We start from the raw sequence: 24,003 nt of genomic DNA on the forward strand, positions 1-24,003 counted from the left end.
TTCCCAGCTGTGGTGGTGGTGGTGTTTAGCCGCTGAGTTGTATCCAGCTCTTTTGCAACCCCATGGACTGTAGCCCATCAGGCTTCTCTGATCATGGGATTTCCCATGCAAAAATATTGGAATGGGTTGCCATTTCCTTCTCCCGGGAGTCTTCCTGCGGAGGATCAAACCTGCGTCTTCTGCTTTGGCAGGCAGATACCTTACCACTGAGCCACCAGGGATGCCCTCCCAGATGTGCAGATTTGGGTAAATGGTTGTCTTTCTAAACCTCAGTTTGCTCATCTACTAAATGGGGATTACTGTATTTGCCTCATAAGGTTTCTGTGGGGATTAAACCAGCTGATATGTCTGAAGAGCTCAACACATCGTATACATCCTGAAAATGGTTCTTTTTGTTGGAATACTTTCTTTGACTGAATCCAGAAGGAATGTCTTTGTCTGCTAATTGGACAGGAGGTCCTGTGGTTACAAGCACGATCTTAAGATCTTTTTACCACTGGGGTTCTGCCATCCTGTTAAGGACACACAGAAGAGAAAAAGGTGTCAACATGTCCAGTCTCTGAGTCAGTGATGTGAAATGTGACTTGGTTGTTGAAGAAAAGCAGACTGCATTAGTTTCATTGCCCCATTTTTTTTTTTCAGTCTCTCATTTGAGCAAAATGAGATTTTTTCCATTTAAATTACAAATTTCAGTTTTGATCACAATAAAAATATAATTATTCATGAAAATTATTAGATGGATTTTCATTGTGAAAGGGCTCTCAAACACCCAATAAGTTTGCTTTAATTAATAAGTTAGTCTGCTTTCGTGAATATGCAGTATGGCACAAGTACTCCAAATGCTCATGATTAAACCAATGAGTTAAGAGGCCTCACACATATCTGTTTCGATTCATATTGGTAAATGAGAAAACCTTTGTTTTTCTGATGTAGCCACAAAATCGGGGATGTGGGAGTACCTTCCAATAGGTAATGTGAACTTTTAAAACAGAATTTGCTTCCAACTTTACCTTGTGAAATAAACCATAAAGTAGTTAGAATTCTGGTGTTTTCAGAAGACAATTTAAATAAAATCTATCAATACTTAACCTGGGCCTCCAAGGAGGATCATCACACAAAAACCAGGGTCTGTCCATTTACATAACTGTGCCTTTTTGTGTGATGTATGAGCTGTTAGCATCTTGTGTTCACACCCATCTTTTGGTTCAGATGAATGAAGGACAAGTTCACACAGCACTGGGATGTGTGTGTGTGTGTGTGTGTGTGTGTGTGTGTGTGTGAGGGTGAGCCAGTGCAAGGACTGGGAGAGCCTGAGAGTGTGCATGCATATGGGTGTGTATGTGTGTATGAGCAAGTGTGCACACGTGTGAGCATGCTGCCTGTGTGTGTATACATGTGAGTGCACATATGTGTCTAAGTATGTACATGAATGTGAATGTGTGCATGTGTGGGGGTGCGTGTGAGCGTGTGTATACACATATGCAGATGTTATGTTGTCTCGCTGACCATGCCTACTACGCCAATTGTCTTGCTATATCTCACTGTGCGCACTGTTTGCTGAACCCAGGGTAGGCAAGGTGGAAACAGGGAAACTGGAAGAAAACTCGAAGAGCCATAGGAACTGCAGGCATGTTTATTTTCTCTGGGCTGGCAAAGCAGCCGTAGCAGCAGACATAACATGACCTCTCATAACATAACCTCTCCTAAAATAACATCCTCAGGGCTTTCCAGGTGGAACTTATATATGCTTACAGAACAAAAGTAGCCTGTGGCCAAGCAAGTATCTCATATCACATGTGCAGTGCTATAAGTCATCTCAGCTGTTACATAATCACTATTCACAAAACATGGGGCAAGAGCAAGAGCACGTGGGGCGAGAGGGCATGACCACGCCATCTTGGCTAACTTGCCTTTTTCCTACATATATGCACACGGGAGCTGGGAGGGAAGCGGGAAGGGTGAGACCAACGTAACCTCTTGCCTCCCCACAGAAGTTGTCCCACCTGGAAGCCTGGCACAACTCAAGCCATTGCTTCAGAGCTGGGAGATCTGGGTTTGAGCCTGGAGCTGCCTCTAAACTGACCACAGTGTCCTGGCACAAATCAGTCAACTTTTCCAAGCCTCAGCTTCCTCCTCTGGAAAGAGGGTGATGGTGTCTGCTTCACTACGTTTCTGGGAGCGTGGAGTAAGGCCCTTTCCCTGGGCTTCCCGAGGTGGTGAGGGGCCAGCACTGCCCTCCTTGCCTCCTCCCGGTGTGGCTAATCCTAGCTACGGGGCTGCCAGGGCTGCTAACATCAGCGTCACATCCTCCCTGGGGACAATTCCTCCTCCTCCTTCCAGCTCCTGTGATGAAGCTCACACCTTAGGAGTGGCCGTGAATGAGCTGAGCTGGAAGAAGCCCCATAGTATCACTCAGCCCAGCCGATCCAGGTTCTGCTGCTGATGTCTTCCTGGGCTTTTGTTTAATTAGTACTCCCTGAGTCCATGCCCCAGACAGGTCTGGCTACTGATCATTCTTCCCATTCTTCTTCTTAAATATTCTCAAAGGTGTCTCCCTCCCCTCACCCTCACCAACCCTCCATTCCTCTCATCACCTGTGGGCTCATAAGGTGAAAACGTCTCAGTCTGCCTGGCAGTCAGTGTCCTTTCAGCCTACTCCCTGCCTCCTCTCACTTCGCTGCACTTGGGGATAGTGGGGAAGTGGGGTGGAGCAGGGGCAGGGGTAGGAGAGGGCACCCCATCTGTTTTAGTGTACTGGTGCTGCCCTAACAAATTACCAGAGTCAGGGTGGGGGAAAGAACAGATGTTTCCTTTCTCATCATCCTAAAGGCTAGAAGTCTGAGATCCACATGTCAGCAGACTGGTTCTTCCTGGGGCCTCTCTCCTTGGATGGCCGTCTTCTCCCTGGTCCTCACATGGTCTTCCTTCTGTGTGTATATGTGTCTGAATCTCCTCTCCTTAAGGGGACACCAGTCATATTGGATCAGGGCCCATTATAATAGATTCATTTTAACTTAATTATCTCTTTAAAAACCCCATCACAAATGTAGACACACTCTGAAGCACTGGGGGGTTAGGACTGCAACACATGAATTTTGGCAGGGGACACGATTCAACCCACCAGCATCTAATTAGACTTGACACAAGAAATGCCAGATGTGCACTAAGGACAGGATCAAGAGGGCAGGGGTCAGCAAGAACAGGTGGAGCCCAGTGCGGGGGTGTGGAGAAGGCTTGGAAGCCCCCCGTGGGAGCAGTCGAGTGCTCTCTTCAACATACCGGAAGCCATGATGGAGGGAACTCCCTGGCGGTTCAGCGGCTAGGACTCCGCATTCTCACTGCCAAGGGCCCGGGTTCATTCCCTGGTTGGGGAACTAAAGACCCCACAAGGCACACAGTGTGGCCAAAAAGGAAAAAGAAAAAATGAAGCCATGATGGAAATTGTTCATCCCCTCACATAGCTCACATAGTCGGTGGGATTTCTTTCTGTCACGCTGGTGTGATGAACCTTAGAAGAGGGATTCTGATGGGAAGTGATGTGTGTGTCTTTGGAAAATAATGAATGGGAACATGAATTAACAATTCCTGGAGACTTGCATTTCGTTTGCAGACCACACCTTTCAAAACACACTTATGTATTTTGGGACTGAACAAGGACCCTTAAGGAAATGTTTGCCAATGTGGTTTATAAGAGTCATTCAGCATGCCAATGAAAGTCACTCATTAAACTCACATTCTTTAGAGAAAAGTTTCTGAGCTCCTGCCAAATGCCTGGGTTGGGCTAGATGTTCTCATTGTCTTTACCTGGCTCTGCCAGGATGTTTACCTGGCACCGTGGTGGAAGCTGAGGCTGAGGATGGTGAATGGATACCTCCTGAGCCCAGGATTCCTGCCCCACCAGCCAGCCAAGCCTGTGGGAGCCAAGGACCTAGGCATCCTTGTCCTCTGGCTTTTGTTAGGTCATATGTGACATGTAGTGAACTCCATATATTTGAAATGTATAATTTGCTGCATTTTGACACATGTATACACCTGTGAGATCATCTCCACAGTCAAGATAGTGAACACGCCCAAGCCCATGACCCTCAAAAGTTTTCCTCTTTCTTCCTTAAATTCTCTCCCTTCCATTCTCTCCCACCTGCCATCCAGGTATTGCTGATTTCTTTTCACAATTGATTAGTTTTCCTTTTTGTAAGATTTTTATATGAATGGAATCACACAGTATGCATTCTTTGGGGGTGGGGAGAGGAATCTGGTTTCTTTCACTCAGTATGATTCTTGACTCTTTCTTGGATACTTTTGCATACATTGTTAGTTCGTTCTTTTCTGTTACTATTATTATATGGATTTGTCCATCCTAAAGGAGATCAGTCCTGGGTGTTCATTGGAAGGACTGATGTTGAAGCTGAAACTCCAATACTTCGGACACCTGATGCAAAGAGCTGACTCATTTGAAAAGACCTTGATGCTGGGAAAAATTGAGGGCAGGAGGAGAAGGGGACGACAGAGGATAAGATGGTTGGATGGCATCACCGACTCGATGGCCATGAGTTTGAGTGAACTGTGGGAGTTGGTGATGGACAGAGAGGCCTGGCGTGCTGCAATTCATGGAATCGCAGAGTTGGACACAACTGAGTGACTGAACTGAACTGACTGAACTGAACTGAACCACAATTTTTTATTGCTTTCACCTGTGAGTGGATATTTGGATTATTTCAGTTGGAAACTATCACAAATAAAGCGGCTATGAACATTCATGGACAAGTCTTTGTATGGAGTATACTTTCATTTCTTTTGGGTATAAATACCTTGGAGTAGAATGGTTCATTGTCTGGTAGATGTGTGATTAACTTTTTAAGAAACTGCCAAACTCTTGTTCAAGACCATCTTATTATTTTACGTTCCCAGCAGCAGTATATGCAAGTTTCATTTGTTCATATAATATGTCTCTTTTTTGGGAGGTGCTTTTAAGACTTTCTTTTTATCCCTGGTTTTAAGCAATTCAATTATGTTATGCCTTGGTGTAGTTTCCTTCGTGTCGATTTTGCCTGAGTTTTATTAAGATTCTTGAATCTGTGAGTTTATAGTTTTCCTCAAAATTTGAAAAATTTCTTGGCCATTTCTTCTTCAGATGCTTTTTTCTCCTCTCCTTTGTGGAACTCCAACTACATACACATAAGGCCACTTGAATCCAAAACTCACTGACATACTTTCTTTTTAAAATAATTCTTTCTCTCAGTGTTCATTTTGGGTAGTTTCTATTACTGTTTACTAATCTTTTCCTCTGCAATGTTTCAGTTCAGTTCAGTTGCTCAATCGTGTCCGACTCTTTGTGACCCCATGAATTGCAGCACGCCAGGCCTCCCTGTCCATCACCAACTCCCGGAGTTCACTCAAACTCATGTCCATCGAGTTGGTGATGCCATGCAGCCATCCCATCCTCTGTCATTCCCTTCTCCTCCTGCCCCCAATCCCTGCCAGCATCAGAGTCTTTTCCAGTGAGTCAACTCTTCGCATGAAGTGGCCAAAATACTGGAGTTTCAGCTTTAGCATCATTCCTTCCAATTAGTCCTTTCTGACCTGTTTTCCAACTCAGACATCATAGTGTTCATCTCTAGAATTTCAGTTTAGGTTGTTTAATATCTTTGATGTCTCTACTTAACTTTTTGAACATAGACCACACAGTTCCAATCCTTGTTTTAAGGTCTTTGTGTACTATGGCAGTTGTGGGTCGTTCTCAATTAACTGATTTTTTCTCCTTATTATGGGGCCTATTTTTCCTGCTGATAATTTCTTATTATATGCCAGACATTATGAGTTTTACCTCTCTAGGTGCTGGATATTTTTGTTTTTCTACCAATATTCATGAGCTTTGTTAGGTCATAGTTGTTACTTGGAAATATTTTAATCTTTGGGGGTTTTGTTTTTAAAATCCATTAGGTGGAATCAGAGCTATATTTAGTGTAGAGCTGATTATCCCCTACCCCTGAGGCAGGACCCTTCTTGGTCCCCTGCTCAGTGTCATAACCAGTGCTCTTCCTAGCCCCGCGTGAGACCTGGGCACTGTTCCCTCTAATCCTTTCCTTGCCTCAGGTTGCCTCTTCACACACAGGTGCCCTCTGCTGAATACCCAGTGAAGATGCTTGACTGCTTCCGTGGTTCTCTGTGTGCGGCTCTTACCTACCAGGCCCTTTGTTCTGCAAACTCTAGCTACCTTGGTATCCCTGGACTCCTAGCTGCCAGGTTCCACTTGTATCTCTTCTTCTTGTGCCACAGCCTAGAAAACTCTTTCCAGGCAAGAAGCCAGAGTAGTTTTTTTTTTCCTGTGTCTTTGAGGATCATTCTCCTTCCTTGCTTTATCTCAATATCTTCAAAACCATTGCTTCATATATTTTGTTTGTGGGATTTGTTGTTGTTGTTGTTGTTGTTGTTATTTGGGTTTTTGACATTGTTTTAGGCAGGAGGGTAAGTCTGATCATTCCTACTCCATCTTGCCTAGAAGTAGAAAGCCATTGATATAGCTTTAAAGATTTTTTAGAATAATTTTAGATGTATGTAGAAATATTGTGGGCTTCCCTCATAGCTCAGTTGGTCATCTGCCTGCAATGCAAGGGACCAGGGTTCAATTCCTGGGTCGGGAAGATCCCTTGGAGAAGGAAATGGCAACCCACTCCAGTATTCTTGCCTGGAGAATCCCATGAACAGAGGAACATTGCAGGCTATAGTCCCCAGGATCACAAGAGTTGGATGCAACTTAGCAACTAAACCACCACCAGAAACATTGTACGTGAATACATAACCATAGGGCATGCATGCTAAGTCACTTTAGTCATGTCCGACTCTGCAACCCTTTGGATTGTAGCCCACCAGGTCCTCTGTCCATGGGATTCTCCAGGCAAGAATACTGGAGTGGGTTGCCATGCCATCCTCCAGGGGCTATTCCCAACCCAGAGACTGAACCCACATCTCTTATGTCTCCTCCATTGGCAGGTGAGTTCTTTACCACTAGCACTACTTGCAAATCCCACATAACCATAGTACATTTGTCAAAAGTAAAAAATTAAATGTGATGCAATACTCTGGAAGGCAGAATTCTAAGACTGCTCCTAAGATTACCATTCCTTGTTGTACACGCTTTGTATAATTCCCTCCCCATGAGTGTAGGCAGAACCTGTGATTATGGTGATAAGACTGAGTTACTCAACCTATGATTGAGTTACTAATCAGTTAACTGGGTTAATTTAAAAGTTTATCCTTGGTGGGTCTGAGTTAATTTAATCAGGTGAGTCCTTAAAAAAGATTGGACCCTTCCCTGAAGCATGAGAGGGGCTGGCAGCAGCCCCTAGCCAGCAGTTAGCAAGGACTGGAGGCCTCAGACCACAGGGAACCACATGAACTTGAAAGAGGACCCAGAGGTGCAGAAGCACTGAGTGACACATTGATTTTAGCTTTTTGAGACCCTGAGCAGAGAACCAGGTTCTTCTGTGTCTAGACTTCTGATCTCATAAATTATAAAGATAGTAAATTTTTGTTTTTAAAAACTTCTAATTTGGTGGAAATTTGTTATGCAACAATGGAAAATGAATATGATTGCTATTAACTAAAAAGAACCAGGTCAAATTCATGAGTAACAATAACCTACTATTCATCTAGAAAGATCTCAATAAAAACTAGTGTGAAAAACAAAAGACTCATGTGAAGGCCAGCATGAAGCCATGGACCTCTCTCATCACCTCCAGTTTTCAGGGTGCGTTTCACATTCTCATATTGTGGTTCAGTTGGAGACAGTTAGAATTCTGATCAAGAATGGATCTATTATATGAGAATATATTTGCAAATTATATATATGATGAGGGTATAGTATCTAAATATGTAAAGAACTCTTATAGCTCAACAATAGACAAACAACCTAATGTAAAAATGGACAAGCAGCTTGAACAGACATTTCCTCAAACAAGATATGCAGATAGTCAGCAAGCACATGGAAAGATGCTCAGCATCATTAGTCATTAGGGAAATGCAAGTCAAACCCATAATGAGATACCATTTCACATCCATTACAATTTGTTAGTGAGAATGGATCTTCATACACTGCTGGTGGGAATGTTAATTGGTTCAGCCACTGTGGAAAATTTTGGTGGGTCTTCAAATTGTTAAATATGGAGTTACTTTATGACCCAGCAATTCTACTCCTAAATATACACCCAAAAGAATTTTAAAGTATTCAAACAGTACACGCACTTATACTTATGTTCATAGCAGCACTTCTGACAATAGCCAGAAGGTGGAAACAGCCCACATGATCATCACAGAATATATGGATAAACAAAGTGTGGTATGTATATAAAAATGTAGTACTATAGTACTATTAAGCTGTAAAAGGAACAAAGTACTGACACATGATGCAAAGTGAATGAATCTCAAAAACGTTTTGGTAAGTGAAAGAAGCCAGACACAAGAGGTCACATGTTGTGTGATTCTATTTCCGTGAAACATCAAAATTAGGTCAGTCCATAGAGATAGAAAGCAGATTGGTGACTGAAAGGAGGGAGGAAAGGGAAGCTACTGCTTGATGGGCACAGGATTTCCTTTTGGAGCAATGGTAATATGTTGAAACTGGATGGAACTCCATAAAAGTGGTGGCTGCCCAACATTATAAATTCCCTAAAGGCCACTTAATTTTTCACTTTAAAATGGTTAACTTTATGCTATGTGAGTTTTGTCTTAATTTTTAAAAAACAATAATCTGTTATAGAAAATAGCAAAGTTATATCCTAATCAGTGGTGAGTGAAAGTTTCTCAGTCGTGTCCTACTCTTTGTGATCCCATGGACTATACAGCCCATGGAATTCTTCACGCCAGAATACTGGAGTGGGTAGCCTTTCCCTTCTCCAGGGGATCTTCCTAACCCAGGGATTGAACCCAGGTCTCCCACATTGCAGGTGGATTCTTTACCAGCTGAGCCACAATCAGTGGCTGCTGCTGCTACTGCTGCTAAGTCGCTTCAGGCGTGTCCGACTCTGTGCAACCCCATGTCAGCAGCCCACCAGGTTCTCCAGTCCCTGGGATTCTCCAGGCAAGAACACTGGAGGGGGTTGCCATTTCCTTCTCCAATGCGTGAAAGTGAAAAGTGAAAGTGAAGTCGCTCAGTCGTGTCCGACTCTTTGCGACCCCATGGACTATACAGCCTACCAGGCTCCTCCACCCGTGGGATTTTCCAGGCAAGAGTACTGGAGTGGGGTGCCATTGCCTTCTCCGACAGTCAGTGGCAAGTGACTGTAATTCTGTTACCCATTTTTTTTTAAGTCTTTATTTAGTTTGTTACAATATTGCTTCTGTTAACAGTCTGTTTTTTGGCCCTGAGGCATGTGGGATCTTAGAATCTTAGCTCCCCCACCAGGGAGCCAACCTGCACCTCCTGTATTGCAAGATGAAGCCTTAACCACTGGACCACCAAGGATCTGTACCCATTTTTTAAGTGAACCACAGACTGCATTTAGCTCTTCTCGCCAGTTTTTCTTCTAATGTTCTTCTCCGATTCCAGGACCCCATCCAGGAGACCACATTGCATTTAGTTGTCTTAGCTTTCCAACCTATGACGCCTGCTCAGTCTTTTCTTTTTTATGACTTTGACAGTTTGAAGGCATATTGGTCAGGTATTGTGTAGAATGTTGCTCAATTTGGACTAGTGTGATGCTTCTCATGATTAGACTGAGTTCTGAGTATTTGGGGAAAATACCAGTCAGGTGGATTGCCATTGTCACGACATCATGTCAGTGGTCTGTGATGTCAACAAGACCTATCACTGTTGACATTAACCTTGATCACTTGATTAAAGCGGTATATGCTAGATTTCTCCATTATAAACTTACTGTTTTCCTTTTCCTACTCTACATTTTGGAATTAAGTTCCTAAGTCCAGGCCATACTCAAGGAGAGGGGAATTTAGCTCTACCTACTGGAGACAGAAGTATCTACCTATGGTACTTAGAATTCTTCTGATAAGAAAGGTTTGTCTCTTGCCTCTATTTGTTTATTTACCCAATCATTTATATCAATATGGACTCATGGGTATTTAATTTGTTATTTAGGTTTTAATTCAATACTACATCCTTTATTTTGTTGTTTAAATTGTTCCAGCTTTGGCCATTCTGAATTCTTTCATTTTGTCCTGTTTTTTTGATGTACCTGCCCTCCCCAGCCTTAAAGCATTTCCTTATTTTTTGATACTACCAGATACTCCATGCTTGTTTTATATTTTTCCTGCCCTGGCTCTAGAAGCAGTCATTTCTCCGAGGAGTCATGGTTCTTTTCACTGGAGAATGGTATTTAGAAACCAAGATCTGGGTGCTGAATATGCTTATTGCTACTAGGGGGTCATTGGTTATAGGTCTTCTCTGCAAACAGGAAAGGCACAAAGAGTACATGTGTACTCTTTTATACTCACATAATTGTAATTATTTCTCTATGCATCTGTCTGTGTATATAACATAACATGACCTCATAGTGATGTCTCTGACCAATCCAGCATCACACTGTTCATTTTAGCTTTCCCCATTTGCTTATTTGTAACTTCTTTCTCGGACAGTGAGAAACCTGACTCCATTACCCATAGTTTATCTACTTATTTGCTCAACCCCAATATATATGCATAGTAATTTCAAAATTGCCACCCTATACCCCTGTGTGAAAGTTATACCTACCAGAGTATTGCCTTTATAGGCAGTATCTTTGGTCTTCAGCTCACAGTTCTCAACTGAAACACTATTTTGCAAAGTGACTCAGGTCAGCTGCACGTTTTTCCCAACTACTTTCAGTGAGGTTATATCATGTAATTTTAATATAGTTACATTAATTTGTCTCAGTCTGCATTCCATCCTGGACTTTTTCAACATCCTAGTTGATTTTTTAAAAATTTGTATCCATTAAAGTTTCCTCTTTGTGATGTATGGGCCAATAGTTTTTGACAAATGCATGGAGTATATCCATCATCCCAGCACCATAAAGAACAATTCTCTCACCTCACAGGTCCTCCATGAGTCTTTTTGTGCTTCATTCCTCCTGCTCCCTCAGTCTTTGGCAAATATTGACGCAATTTCTGCCTCTGTCATTTTGTATGGCTTGGATTTTTTACAGCAACTCTTTTTTATTAGACATGAAAAGTGCTTGTAAACAGAGGTTGTCTTACTTTGTGATTAAAGTTAGTTGATACCAGGGTTCTAGTCCAGTCCTGACGCTTGCATTCCCCTGAGTCTCAATTTTCTCATCTGTGCTGCTGCTACTGCTGCTAAGTCGCTTCAGTCGTATCCGAATCTGTGCGACCCCATAGAGAGCAGCCCACCAGGCTCCCCTGTCCCTGGGATTCTCCAGGCAAGAACACTGGAGTGGGTTGCCATTTCCTTCTCCAGTGCATGAAACAAAAGTGAAAGTGAAGTCGCTCAGTCGTGTCCGACTCTTAGCGACCCCATGGACTGCAGCCTACCAGGCTCCTCCGTCCATGGGATTTTCCAGGCAAAAGTACTGGAGTGGGGTGCCACTGCCTTCTCCATCTGTAAATGAGTCTAAAGCTTGTCCTAGCTTCATGGGATTCTTGGGAGGACTCAATAAGATAACAGTTGTTGGCACAGTGCCCGGCACATAATAAGTAATCAATAAACGATGGTAATAATACTTTATATTTGTTACCCTTATCATCACCAAAATCGTCATGACCACGGTGGGATGTTAAAAAAGACTGTTAAAGAGACCAGGATATGCTGCTCTCTTGAGTTGCTGGTGGTTATAAGAATGTACCCATGGGCCCTTCCCTACAGGGATTGGAAGGAAGGCAGAGAGGATGTAACTATAGCAGGGCTTTGATCTTCTGCAAGCCTTCCTCTGGTGTTTGTGGTGCCTGTGTGTTTTATCAGGGTTGATCCTGAAATTAGGGCTTCCTGAGAAGACAGAATCATGTCTGTCACTCAAAAATTGCACTAGGCAAGGAAATTTTAGGGCTTCATTTTGGCTTTTCTCCTCCCCAGGATTTTTTTTTCCCCCACTGAGAAGATATTACAGCGTGGAAAAAACTTTTTAAAAAGTAAAGCACCATGATCCATACACCCAAGTGGGCAGATGCTTTGGTAGCCATCCCATGGCTGCATTTTTACACAGATGTAAACATTATTCATTGTATCATAAACATTTTTCTGTGTTGCTACATAGTTTTCATAATGATTTTTCATGAAGATATGACAGTTTCATGATGGGGATTCATCATCCTTCTCTAAAATATACCCACTGTTTTGCAGTGCAACAGATCATGAATATAATTTTTTTACTCCTAATGATTAATTTCCTTGGGATGTAGTTCCTAGAGTAGGAATTTTCTGTCAAAGGATAGGAATGCCTTTGTGGCTTTGTTTGTAGCACTTTGCAGAAATATAATATAATCCTTTTTGTATATTAATCTTTATTTCATCAAAAGGCAGCTGTTCAGGGATGTGATCAAATAACTGATGCAGTGTTTGAGACTAATGCTTCAATAGATCACTGATAAATTTTACCATCTGAAAATTTGGAAACCATGATTTTCCCTGATTAGTTTTCTCCCAGCTCTCACCACCCCTTCCCCCAACTCCAAGTTCTTCTCAGTTCTTTTGGAGGGAACTCCCAAAGTCTTGAGTCTTTTCTCCGAAATTCATTCTTTATTTACTTTTGGAGTTAGAGCTTGTTTGCATATGTAAAACCAAGACCATATTGTTTGCAGATGCTGGGGTACGTATAAAAAGTTGAGGCTTTTGAGTCATTTTTACAAACCAGGACACAAAAGATTTTCTCAGGAATTTAAAGAAAAGGCATTGAAATAAAGATTATGGGATTGAGTTTCTAATACAGACATTTCACTTTTTTGTTTCTAGTCAAGTTGTTTCAACTCCAGAGTTAGGGACTCTAAAATGGGGAAAGAGTAGAGGACTAAGAGGTAAAATTTTGCAGATTCACCATCTAATCCAGAAAAACAAATGCACAGAAGGAGTTAGAATAAATAACGAAACAAAAACTCAATCATTTATTTGTGATCCCATCTACAGCCTTAACAATACATTTTTTCCCCTTTCTTCAATAGGTTTCTGTTTAGTTTTTGTTTGAAGATAAGAGTAGCTTAAAAGTAATTGTGTTTCCTATCAGCATTTGATAAAGTCCCCTTCCCATCAGGGAGCTGCCCAGATGTGATGGCACTTGTTGAAAGCGAATTGTTTTTTAACGTTAAATTCTTTTGTTACTGAAAAAAAGGAAAAAAGAGTGTAGCTTCTAGTCTTTCTAGAAATGATAAAAACAGATGAGAACTTCTGGTTCAAATTGACTGGCTTAAACTAAAAGGCTGGATTATTTATCCAAGTGAATTTTGAAATCTGTAATAATACCTGCAAGTACAATGAGGGGAAAGTGAGTTCTAAGGTCCTGATCTTGTCCCTGCATCAGGGCAGCTTCTGTGGCATTCCAGTTCAGTGAGGATGGGCATGGCCGGGATGCTTCCGAGTCCAGTGGGCATGGTGAGGTGGGGGTGGGAGAGGCGTCTGCTGCTGCTGCTGGTGTCACTTACCTGGTAGGAGACTGTGACAGCTGTGGGGAGACTTCTTTAGGTTCTCCGCCACCCCAGGCTGCTCTCAGGGTGGCTCTGAGCCAGGTGGGCAGTTCTAGGCAGAGGGCATCAGGTTTGAGCAGGAGTGAGTGACAGGTGGGAGTCTGGAGCTGAGAACCTGGGGCCAAGAGGCAAGCCAAGGCCTTTGGTTGGTGGGAGGGAGGGAGGGGATGGTGTGGGGAGGATAGAGAAGTTTTGTCGTGGTACTGTTTTCACAAACACCTGTGATAAAAAGGTTCATAATCGTACATCCTCCAGTTATACCTTGACCTTAACTCCAGCTCTTTTCAATCTCAGTCTTTGTGGCCCATCTGGAAAGTGAGGGTGAGGCTAGTAGGTTGGAGTGGAGGTGGAACTTGAAAAGTGCTTTGTAGGGACCAGAGCCTACCCTGATTATGTTTTTTATCTCCAGCTCCTGGTGCTGGGCTGTTCAGCCCCATTTATTGATTGATTGATGGCTGTGGCCGCATGGCTTGCGGCATCTTAGTTCCCTGACCAAGGATTGAACCCAGGCCCTCAGCAGTGAAAGTGAAGAGTGCTAACCACTGAACTTTCAGGGAATTCCCTGTTCAGCCCCTTCTTGTGTGAAATTTCCAGGCTTGGTGGTCAAGGGCTCAAATCTGAGAGTGCCTTTCTTACTTCCTCTAAAACAGTGATTTAAAAATTACATTTTTGTTTGCTTGCTGTGCTATTTTCCAGGTCTTTGTACTTGCATTTTTAAATTTTTATTGTTGAGAAAAATTACATTTTAAGGTTTGAACCTTCAGTAACCCTTTTAGTGGTGGTATGCATTTTTAACTCAAGTTAATACATTTGGGATTTGCTTTGCTCTATGTTTAGGAAGTTGTTTTGTTTTGTTTTGTTTTGTTTTCCCCAAGAAAAAGGTTAATACTTTGTATATTCTTGTCAAGACTCAAGTCTTGGCTAGTTTTAGGATTATGGGTCAATTGCTTCACTCCCCTAAATCCAGATATGGGATTGGGGATTAATTTCTTAGTTTTTCCAAGCTTGTGTCTCCTGTGACGCAGGGGCAATAATTCAGTCCTCACATCAGGTGATGATAATGCTAGGGCTGTACTGTGAGTTGTCATAGTAGCAGAGCTGGGCCTTTTGACTACATATCTATGGTAATTCTTTTCCCTTCAGCCAAATGTAGCACAGGGCTGGGCATGTGTAGAGATTCTTGTTAAATTGTACTAAACCAGATTTCCTAGGCCAAGGTAAGAAAGAAAGAAAATATCGTCAGGTTGCATTAAGCCTAAGCCAGTGGGTCTGAAGCCTATGGGCTAGAGAGGCTGCAGCCAAGGGGGCTTTGGGGTTCCTTGAGGTTCAATGGGGGTGGTCTCTGGATCAGGGATAGCTATTAGGAGTAAGCTTTTTTTTTAATTATTTATTTTTAATTGAAGGATAATTGCTTTACAATATTGTATTGGTTTCTGCCATAAAGAAACATGAATCAGTCATGGGTACACATATGTCCCCTCACTCATGAAACTCCCTCCCACCCTCTTTCCACCCCTCTAGGGTGTTACAGCAGAGAAGACAATGGCAACCCACTCCAATACTCTTGCCTGGAAAATCCCATGGACGGAGGAGCCTGGTGGGCTGCAGTCCATGGGGTCACTAAGAGTTGGGCATGACTGAGCGACTTCACTTTCACTTTTCACTTTCATGCATTGGAGGAGGAAATGGCAACCCACTCCAGTATTCTTGCCTGGAGAATCCCAGGGACAGAGGAGCCTGGTGGGCTGCAGTCTATGGGGTCGCACAGAGTCGGACACAACTGAAGTGACTTAGCAGCAGCAGCAGCAGCAGCAACAGGGTGTTACAGAGCCCTGGTTTGAGTTCCTTGAGTCATACAGCAAATTCCTATTGGCTATCTCTTTTACATAGGGTAGTGTGTATGTTTCCATACTCTCTCCATTCATCCCACCCTCTCCTTCCTCCCTACTTCCCACATCCATAAGTCCGTTCTCTATGTTTGTGTTTCCACTGCTACCCTGCAAATAGGTTCATCAGTACTATCTTTCTAGATTCCATATATATGCATTAATATACGATATTTGTTTTTCTCTTTCTGACTTACTTCACCCTGTATAATAGGCTATAGGTTCATCCATCTCATTAGAACTGACTCAGATGTGTTCCCTTTAAAGTCTGGGTAATATTCCATTGTATATATGTATCATAGCTTCCTTATCCATTCATCTGTTGATGGACATCTAGGTTGCTTCCATATCCTAGCTACTGTAAATAGTTCTGCAATGAACATTGGGGTACATGTGTCTGTCTCAATTGTAGTTTCCTCAGGGTTTATGCCTCGTAGTGGGATTGCTGGGTTATATGGTAGTTTTGCTCCTACTTGTTAAAGGAGTCTGCATACAGTCTTCCATAGTGGCTGTATCAATTTACATTTCCATCAGGAATTAATATTGAAAATGACTCTACTACTAAATGCAATCTACAGATTCAGTGCAATCCCTATCAAATTACCAATGGCATTTTTCACAGAACTAGAACAACAAATTTCACAATTAGTATGGAAACACAAAAGACTCTGAATTGCCAAAGCAATCTTGAGAAAGAAGAATGGAGCTGGAGGAACCAACCTTCCTGACTTCAGACTATACTACAAAGCTACAGTCATCACGATAGTATGATATTAGCACAAAAGCAAAAATATAGGCCAATGGAACAAGATAGAAAGTCCAGAGATAAATCTGTACACCTGTGGGTACCTTATCTTTGACAAAGGAGACAAGAATATACAATGCAGAAAAGATAGTCTCTTCAGTAAGTGGTGCTGGGAGAACTAGACAGCTTTGTGTAAAAGAATGAAATTAGAACACTTCCTAACACCATACACAAAGATACACTAAAAGTGGATTAATTAAGGTTAATTAATTTAGATTAAGACTTGATGTAAGACCAGAAACTATAAAACTCTTACAGAAGTTAGTTTTGATTGACCGTACCTGGCCTCCCTCTGCTCTGGCCTCCTGTCTTCGTACCAGGGACTGAAGGTCCCTTTGTCATTCCCAGATTTATATTTGAAAAAGTTACAAGGCAGAAACCTGCCACTTTCTATTCAAGGACTCCCAAGTAATTGCTTCATGTTCATTTCTGTTTCTCCTCCCATTCTAAATCTGCCTATAGAATTTAATGATCTTTTAAAAGCTGTTCTTGAGAGCACCAGCACCAACACTGTAGATCTTTCACATATTGGCTTTTGCTGATTTTTCCACTTCTACCCCATGTTGTCCGAAACTCATCCTTATTTTCCCCCCTTTTCTCCCTGATTCAGAAGTTGGAGGGACCAGTCAAGCTCCGGACAGTTCGAGAAGCACCGACAGACTGTGTCTGCCCCCCAGGTAAGTGGATGTTCAATCCTTGCTGGCTCCTGACTTCTGGAGACCTGGCCTTCTCTCTCCTGCCTGCTCAAAACTGCCAAAGCCATGGTCAAGAGAGTCATCTCAGGCTTCAGGCTATCTATGGCACCTTGTGGACCGTCCTTTCTCCCTACATCTTCGGCGGTAGGTGTGTCATAAATATTCAGGCAAAATTAACTGACTTGGTTAGATGAGGACAGTGGTATTGGTGGAGGAGCTAAAAACTCTTTGAGATGACTAATAATAAAGGCTCAAATGCTAGGAAAGTAGCAGCCATCCCTTTTTAAAGATGGAGAAAAAAAAGATGGAGAAACAAGCATGAACCATCCATGCAGTGTTAACATTGTGTTCTTAGCTCTGTTTCAAACATAAGGGGGCAGATAGAGGGAATAATGGTAGAGGAAGAGGAAAGGAGCTGTAAACATGGTCTGATTTGTTCAAATAATCATGTCTCTTGGATTTTGGGGGTATAGACCAGGTGGCTGTGACTAGAAATGAGGATTTGTTGGTTCCTAGTCCATGTGACTTAAATCCTGATCCATATTAGGTCTTCTGGTTGTCCTTATTAGAGCTCTGCACATATTATGATTGAGAATTTAGGGTGTAGTCTCAGCCCCACTGTGTTCAGGGTGTAAACTAATCCTCTCATAGAACCGTGTATAATACTAGTGAGTGAGTGAAAAATCATAACATTTCCCAGACATCTCACCATGCCAGACAAGGTGAGAGAACACAGGAGCTGAACCCAGGCACCCTATTCCTTGCTATCATGCCTTTCATTAGACAGATTGCCTGGCATTTCTGAAGCCATTTCACCTGGTCCAGAAACTAAGCTTACCAATGGTTATTATCTCCAGGTTGGGATATGCCCTGAGATTTGTACAAAGGTGGACCTGTGCTGTGGAAATTCAGTCTCTGGGGACCCAGTGGGAGTTGAGCTTGAGCTAGCCTTCGGTAGGAACTCTGAGAAGGAAATGGCAATCCACTCCAGTATTCTTGCCTGGAAAATCCCATGGACAGAGGAGCCTGTCAAGCTACAGTCCATAGGGTCTCAAAGAGTTGGACACCACTGAGCAACTTCACTTTCACTTTCTTTCTGAGATTTTAATAGGACAGAAAAAGACATGATAAGTAATGACATCATAAGCAGATCAGGAAGTCAGAAGTTGCAATTCAATGGGGGAAAAAACATTTCAGTTCCATCAGTGAATTTCTGGCTGATCTGAAAAATGTATAAAATAATCCCTTTGTTCCTTCCCTGTCCTTTCTGAGTATTGTATGGATGTAAAATCATGTGAATTATGTAGAGGAGATTTTTAAAAACTAGGAGTCACTGGGAATTCCCTGGTGATCCAGTGGTTAGGACTCAGCGCTCTTACCGCTGAGGGCCTGGGTTCAATCCCTGGTCGGGGAACTAAAAGCCCACAAGCTGAGCAGTGTAGCCAAAAACAAACAGACAAACCTGGGAGTCACAATGCATTTATGAGACTTGAAATCAGTTACGTGGGCTGTAGCCAGTGTTCTGAAATTTTGAACTAGCAGAGACTGGAATAGAAATACTGAGGTTTTTGTTTCAGCTATTTATATTTGCAATTGCCAGTGTGAAATGGATTCCTTGCTGTGGGTTGCTGACTGAAAGTTTGAAAATCATCGATACAGATGATAGATGGAGAGGGAGAAGGGAGGCAGTGAGGCAACATGGAGCTCCCAAATATATCCAAACCAGGTCCAAATCTTGGCCAGCCATTCACTGTATCAGTAAATGATTCCAATACTGGAGTGGGCTCTGCAGGCTTTTTGACGCTGTGGAGGAAATACAGGTCAAAGGCCAGGACCTGGAGACAGTCTTGTGCCCTGTCTTCCCCCAAGGACTTCTGACCCACCAAGAAGGTCTCTTGTATGAGCATGGAGGCTGAAAGCTGGTCAGAACCATGGTGACCTGCCCTTCTCTCCGGGCATCACTGTACTGTCGTTCATTGTCCGGGGGGCTTGTGGCTGTACCCAGGCCATCCTGGCAGGTGAGGCTAGCATAGCCCAGGGGGTGTGGCGTCACAGCCTGTCAGGCCCCAGTGCACACCCATGTCCGCATCTGCTTTTTCTCTCCTGTCATCTTGAGCGGGAGGATTGATCTGAGCCCTTCAGACTAGAACCTTTTATCAATGTGAAACCCCATAGGCTAGCACATTCACCTCTGCCATGAGAAGCACAGAGACCTTTTCCTCCAATACCAGAAGCCTTAACTCATTCCCTTTCTCTCTGGCTCCGATCTGCCCTCCAGAATTTTGGCGTCTGGACACGGAGACCACCCTCTGTAACTTGGATCCCCATCTCATTTGAGATGCCCACAGATCTCTCGGCCCCAGTTCCTTCCCACGGCTCAGGGGACAGTGTAGTCTTTTGTCAGATCCTAGGATACAGCAGGCAGATAAGCCAGGCCAGAGAAGGGGGCGGCTCTTCTGTGTGTATTGCCCATTGTGAAGTGGGTGCTCGCAGAGCTCTGAGGCTGAAAGGAGGGGTAGGCTTTGGGCTGGAAGGTCAAGATTCTTCTCTTACTGGAGTCAGTGGTGGGATGAGTGACTGAACTGTGCTCTGAACTAGCCCTGTGACCTCAGGCAAGTGAGAGGCCCTTGAACTCTTTGTCTATAAAACAATATAGCTGAGGTTGAATTGTCCCCCCAGAAGATACGTCCCATTCCTAACCCCTGATCCTTGTGAATGTGATCTAACATGGAAATAGGGGCATTTCAGACATAATGAAGGATCTTGAGATGAGGTCATCCAGGATTTAGAGTAGGCCCCCAAACCAATGATGAGTGTTCTTATAAGACACAGAGGTTTAAGCGACTTGAGACACAGAAACACCCAGAGGAGAAGTCCATGGGAAGATGGAGGCAGAGGCCAGAGAGATGCTTCTTCAAACCCAGGAAAAGCCAGGATTGTCAGCAGCCACAGAAACGGGAGAGAAGCATGGATGCAATTCTCCCTAAGAGCTTTCAGAAGGACCTAGCCCTGCCAACACCTTGATTTTGGACTTCCGACCTCCAAAACCATGAGAGAGTGGGTTTCTGTCATGTTAAGTCACCTTGTTTGTCGTCATTGGTTGTGGCAGCCTCAGGTAACTAAAATAAATGGGACTATTAATCACTCTAATTATGAAGTTGCTGAGATGATCAAAATGTAAGGGGCATAGGAGCTTCCTGCACCACCAGGTGTGAATCAGGCGTGTGGGGCTGCCACCTAGGAGCCCCCTGATGCTGCTGTTTCTCATACACCTGCCCCAGAAGAGACTTCTCTTCCTTCAGCAGAGACCTCCAGGCTGTAGATTCACGTAGCTTACCTGTGTCCCTGGGGATTCCAGTATCTTCTTTTCTTATGTTACTTATGTACTTAAATGTTTTAAAATGTGTTTAAAGTTTTAAAATGTTTATTTTTGAATAGGAAAATAATATGTGTACTATAAGTACTACAAAAGATTACATGTGAAAAATAATTCCTCTCCCCTTTTCTGCCCTGTTTCACCTGCACCCCTTTCCAGGGGCCCTTTACCCATTTGCTGAGGTCCTTTTGAGCAGTCCTTTGCAATAGAACTTTCTGTGATGATGGAAATGTTCTTTCTCTCTGCTAATATAGCAGCTACTGCTAGCCACGTGGGGCTATCAAACACCTGAAATGTGGCTATTATAAGTGACGGACTGAATTTATAATTTTTGTTTCAGAATGGATAAACAAGGTCCTAATGTATAGTGTTATAAATAAGCCCTAATGGGAAAGAATATAAAAAAAGAATGTATGAGTGTGTGTAACTGAGTCACTTTGCTATTCAATAGAGATTAGCACAACATTGTAAATCAACTGTACTTTAATTTTACAAAAGCTTGTTTAATCTTAAGTTGCCATGTGTGGCTGGTTGCTATAGAGTTGGACAGCTCAGTTTTTGAGGTCATTTAGATCCATTTCAGTGAGTAGCTCCCCTCTTGGTTTTATGCGAATATGTTGTCCCTGTGTTGCCTTCTCGGTTTGCAGTTTCCCTCTGAGATGATCTGAATCAGTCCATGGATCAGAGAGCAATGCCGCCTCATTTTGGGTTAAATGAGGAATCCTATCAGGCTGTTGGGCAGTCCTATGAGGTACCGGGCCAGTCCTCCCCACCCCAGGGACATTTGAGTTGTTTCCCATCCTGTGTTCTTACAGACTGTGCTTCAAGGAAGTGTTGGGTGGGAAGGAGGCTTGTTGTCTTGCCCTGTCCCCTGCCTTCCTCTCGCTCTGTACTGAAAGTCATCACAAGGGAGGAACTGCTGCAGGGCTTTAGGTCACTGCGCTGAAAGGACAGGACCCCTCAATCTGTTTGGGGAGCTCCCTTCCCAGAGCAGCAATTCTGGAATGTTGCAGGAAGGGCAATGGCAGAGGGTGGCTGCAAAGTTGCCTCTGTGGGAGACTTGGGCACCACCTGGTCCCTACTGTGCTGTGAACATGTGAGCATCCCGAGGGATGGGTCGGGACTGGCACCCTAGAGCCTGAGAGGCCTGGACTTGACTCTAGACTCTGCCACTTGAACAGCTGCCGTGTAGGTACGGCCTGCACCTCCTGGACATATGGACCATTCTGGTGTAAAAGCTCCTTGCCTTAACTAGCTCTTTTAATTATGTTAAAACAAAGAAACAAAGAGGAAACATATTAGCTCATACAACTGGAATGAAGAGATTAGAGATAGCGTAGAGGTCAGGCATATCTGGGTTCAGGGGTTTCTCTCCATCTCTCAGCTCTTCCCTGTGTCATTTTCAGACACCATCTCCTTGGAGTGGGAAGGTGGCTACTAATGGCCCCAGCAGTAGATCAGACCCTCTGAGCAACCCCAGCAGGTAGAGTATTCTCCAGTCTCAAAGATGGCAGCATTGAGGAATGGGGAGTGTTATGGGCCGAATTGTATCCTCCCCAAATTCATGTGTTCAAGTGCTTACCCGCCCCCCACAACCCCCTCCCCCCCGCAATAGTACCTCTTAAAATAAGACTGTATTTGAGATGGAGGTCTTTAAAGAAGCAGATAAGATAACGTGCGGCCATTAGGGTGGGCCCTCATCCACTAGGACCGGTCTCCTTGTAAGAAGAGATTGGGCACAGACACTTACAGAAGGAAGATGACCTGAAGTCAGGGAAAAGATGGCCATCTACAAGCCAAGGAGAGAAGCCTCAGCAGAAACCAACCGTGCTGACTTCTTGATCTCTGACTTACAACTTCCAGAATTGTGAGAAAATAGATTTCTGTTGTGTAAGTCACCCAAACCGTGGTACTTAGTTTTGATAGCCCAAGCAGACTGATACAGGGAGTTATTGGTGCTGACTGGGCTTCCCAGCTGGCAATAAAGAGCCCACACCTGCCAGTGCAAGAGATGGAAGAGTGGTGGGTTCAGTCCCGGGGCCGGGAAGACCCTGCTGGAGGAGGGCAAGGCAAGGCCACCCACTCCAGTGCTCTTGCCTGGAGAATCCCATGGGCAGAGGAGCTGGTGGGCTATAGTTCATGGGGTCGCAAAGAGTTGGACAATACTGAAGTGACTTAGCACGCATTTTTGCTGGGTACGGAGTTTACATTTGGAAAGATGGAAAAGTTCTGGAAAATGGATAGTGGTGATGGTTATACAACACTGTCAATGCATTAAATGCCATGAAATTGTGCACTTTTAAGGGGTTAAAATAGTTATTTAAACTTTATCTATGTTTTACCATGGTTAAAGAAAGAAGTCCCAGAGCTCATCCTGATTTGCTGGCTTGGGGCAGATGTCTCTCCCTGAACTAATTGCTGTGCCTGGAGAACAGGACACACCGATTGGCCAGGTGTGGGTCACGTGACCTGAGGGCAGGCTGGTGGTGGGGAGGCTTGACACTAGCAGAATCATGTGGGCTGAGAGTGGGAAAGGGTGGTTACCTCAAGGACAATTAGGGTGCTATTCTCAGAAAAAGAGAGAAGGGGTGTAGCTGGGTAGACACAGTAACATATAACCACATTAGTCCTGCTCCTGGGGGCAGCTGGCCAGACGTGTCCAGGAGCTCCTCAGCAGGGACCCCAGTTTTGACAAGAGATTTGCTTCTACTTCAAGCACGTAAGTCTTGTTCCTCTGTTGAACTGGTCCAACAGACATTGCGGCTCCGTGATCAAACACTTGAATTTTGGACCCAGACTGCCTGATTCAAATTCTTTGTCCCTTACCAACTCCATGACCTCCTGTTGCTTCAGTTTTTCATTCTGTGAAGTGGGATTTCTAATGGTCCCTACCTCAGGGAATCATGCAGGACTGAATGAGCTTGAAGAAAGTTTGTAACAGGGCCTGGCACTGCTTCCTGAAAGTGAGTTGGTGGTTAGGAACCCAGATCCCTTACCCCCAGGCCAGGCCAGATCCACTGTGTGCAGCCTCTTACCTTCCTGATTTTCACCGATGTCAGTCAGGGCTGAAAGATAGGGAGAAGGCGATTCAGAGTTGGCAGTTGGCTGGGAATATTCTAGAGGGAAACAACAGAGGCCTGGCAGACTTTCTTGGCATGTTCTTCTGGGACGTGGTGAGAAAATGCTAGTGACAGAGCCCAGAAGTAGGGAACTGGAAAGGAAAAGAAAACCTGTGGCCCACGAACTCTTGTCAGCCACTAATGGCGTATGAAAGACGTCATCGTGCCAAACATGGAGCTCCATACAGTTTGCACTGGTTTTTAACTGGGCTCAACCTGTCCTAGAGAGTATTAGGAACTTTACAGAAAAACAGTTAATAGTTTTCATTTCCTTTTTGTGCCTTTTTGTGTCCTTGCATAATATCCCAGAGGTATGGCATGTGGTTTCCAAATGACAGGCACTGCGCTTGCAGTGTAGGTTTCCAGAAATTAATAAGCAGATTAATCATAGTTAGAAATCGGCTGGTCTGTGAAAATGTTTGGAAGTTTGAGCAGAGGAATGAAACTGCTTAGGAGAGCATGAAGTTCAATGGGGAAGTGATACAAAACCTGGTACATTCTA

The 24,003-nt window shown here is 43.7% G+C and overlaps 1 protein-coding gene and 1 non-coding gene across 8 annotated transcripts in view; both read left to right on the forward strand.

Moving 5' to 3' along the window:
* Positions 1-24,003, forward strand: part of COL23A1 (collagen type XXIII alpha 1 chain) — a 386,992-nt gene that overhangs the window by 9,885 nt on the left and 353,104 nt on the right. For all 7 annotated transcript variants that reach the window (XM_018050569.1, XM_018050565.1, XM_018050570.1 and 4 more), the window contains exon 2: positions 16,922-16,988. In XM_018050569.1, coding sequence (XP_017906058.1) covers positions 16,922-16,988 — 67 coding nt within the window. The remainder of the gene's footprint in view (positions 1-16,921; positions 16,989-24,003) is intronic.
* TRNAK-CUU lies at positions 18,348-18,420 on the forward strand. The gene has a single exon. It is a non-coding gene; the product is annotated as a tRNA-Lys (tRNA).

Source organism: Capra hircus, chromosome 7 (genome assembly GCF_001704415.2).
Source record: "Capra hircus breed San Clemente chromosome 7, ASM170441v1, whole genome shotgun sequence".
Classification (NCBI taxonomy): domain Eukaryota; kingdom Metazoa; phylum Chordata; class Mammalia; order Artiodactyla; family Bovidae; genus Capra; species Capra hircus.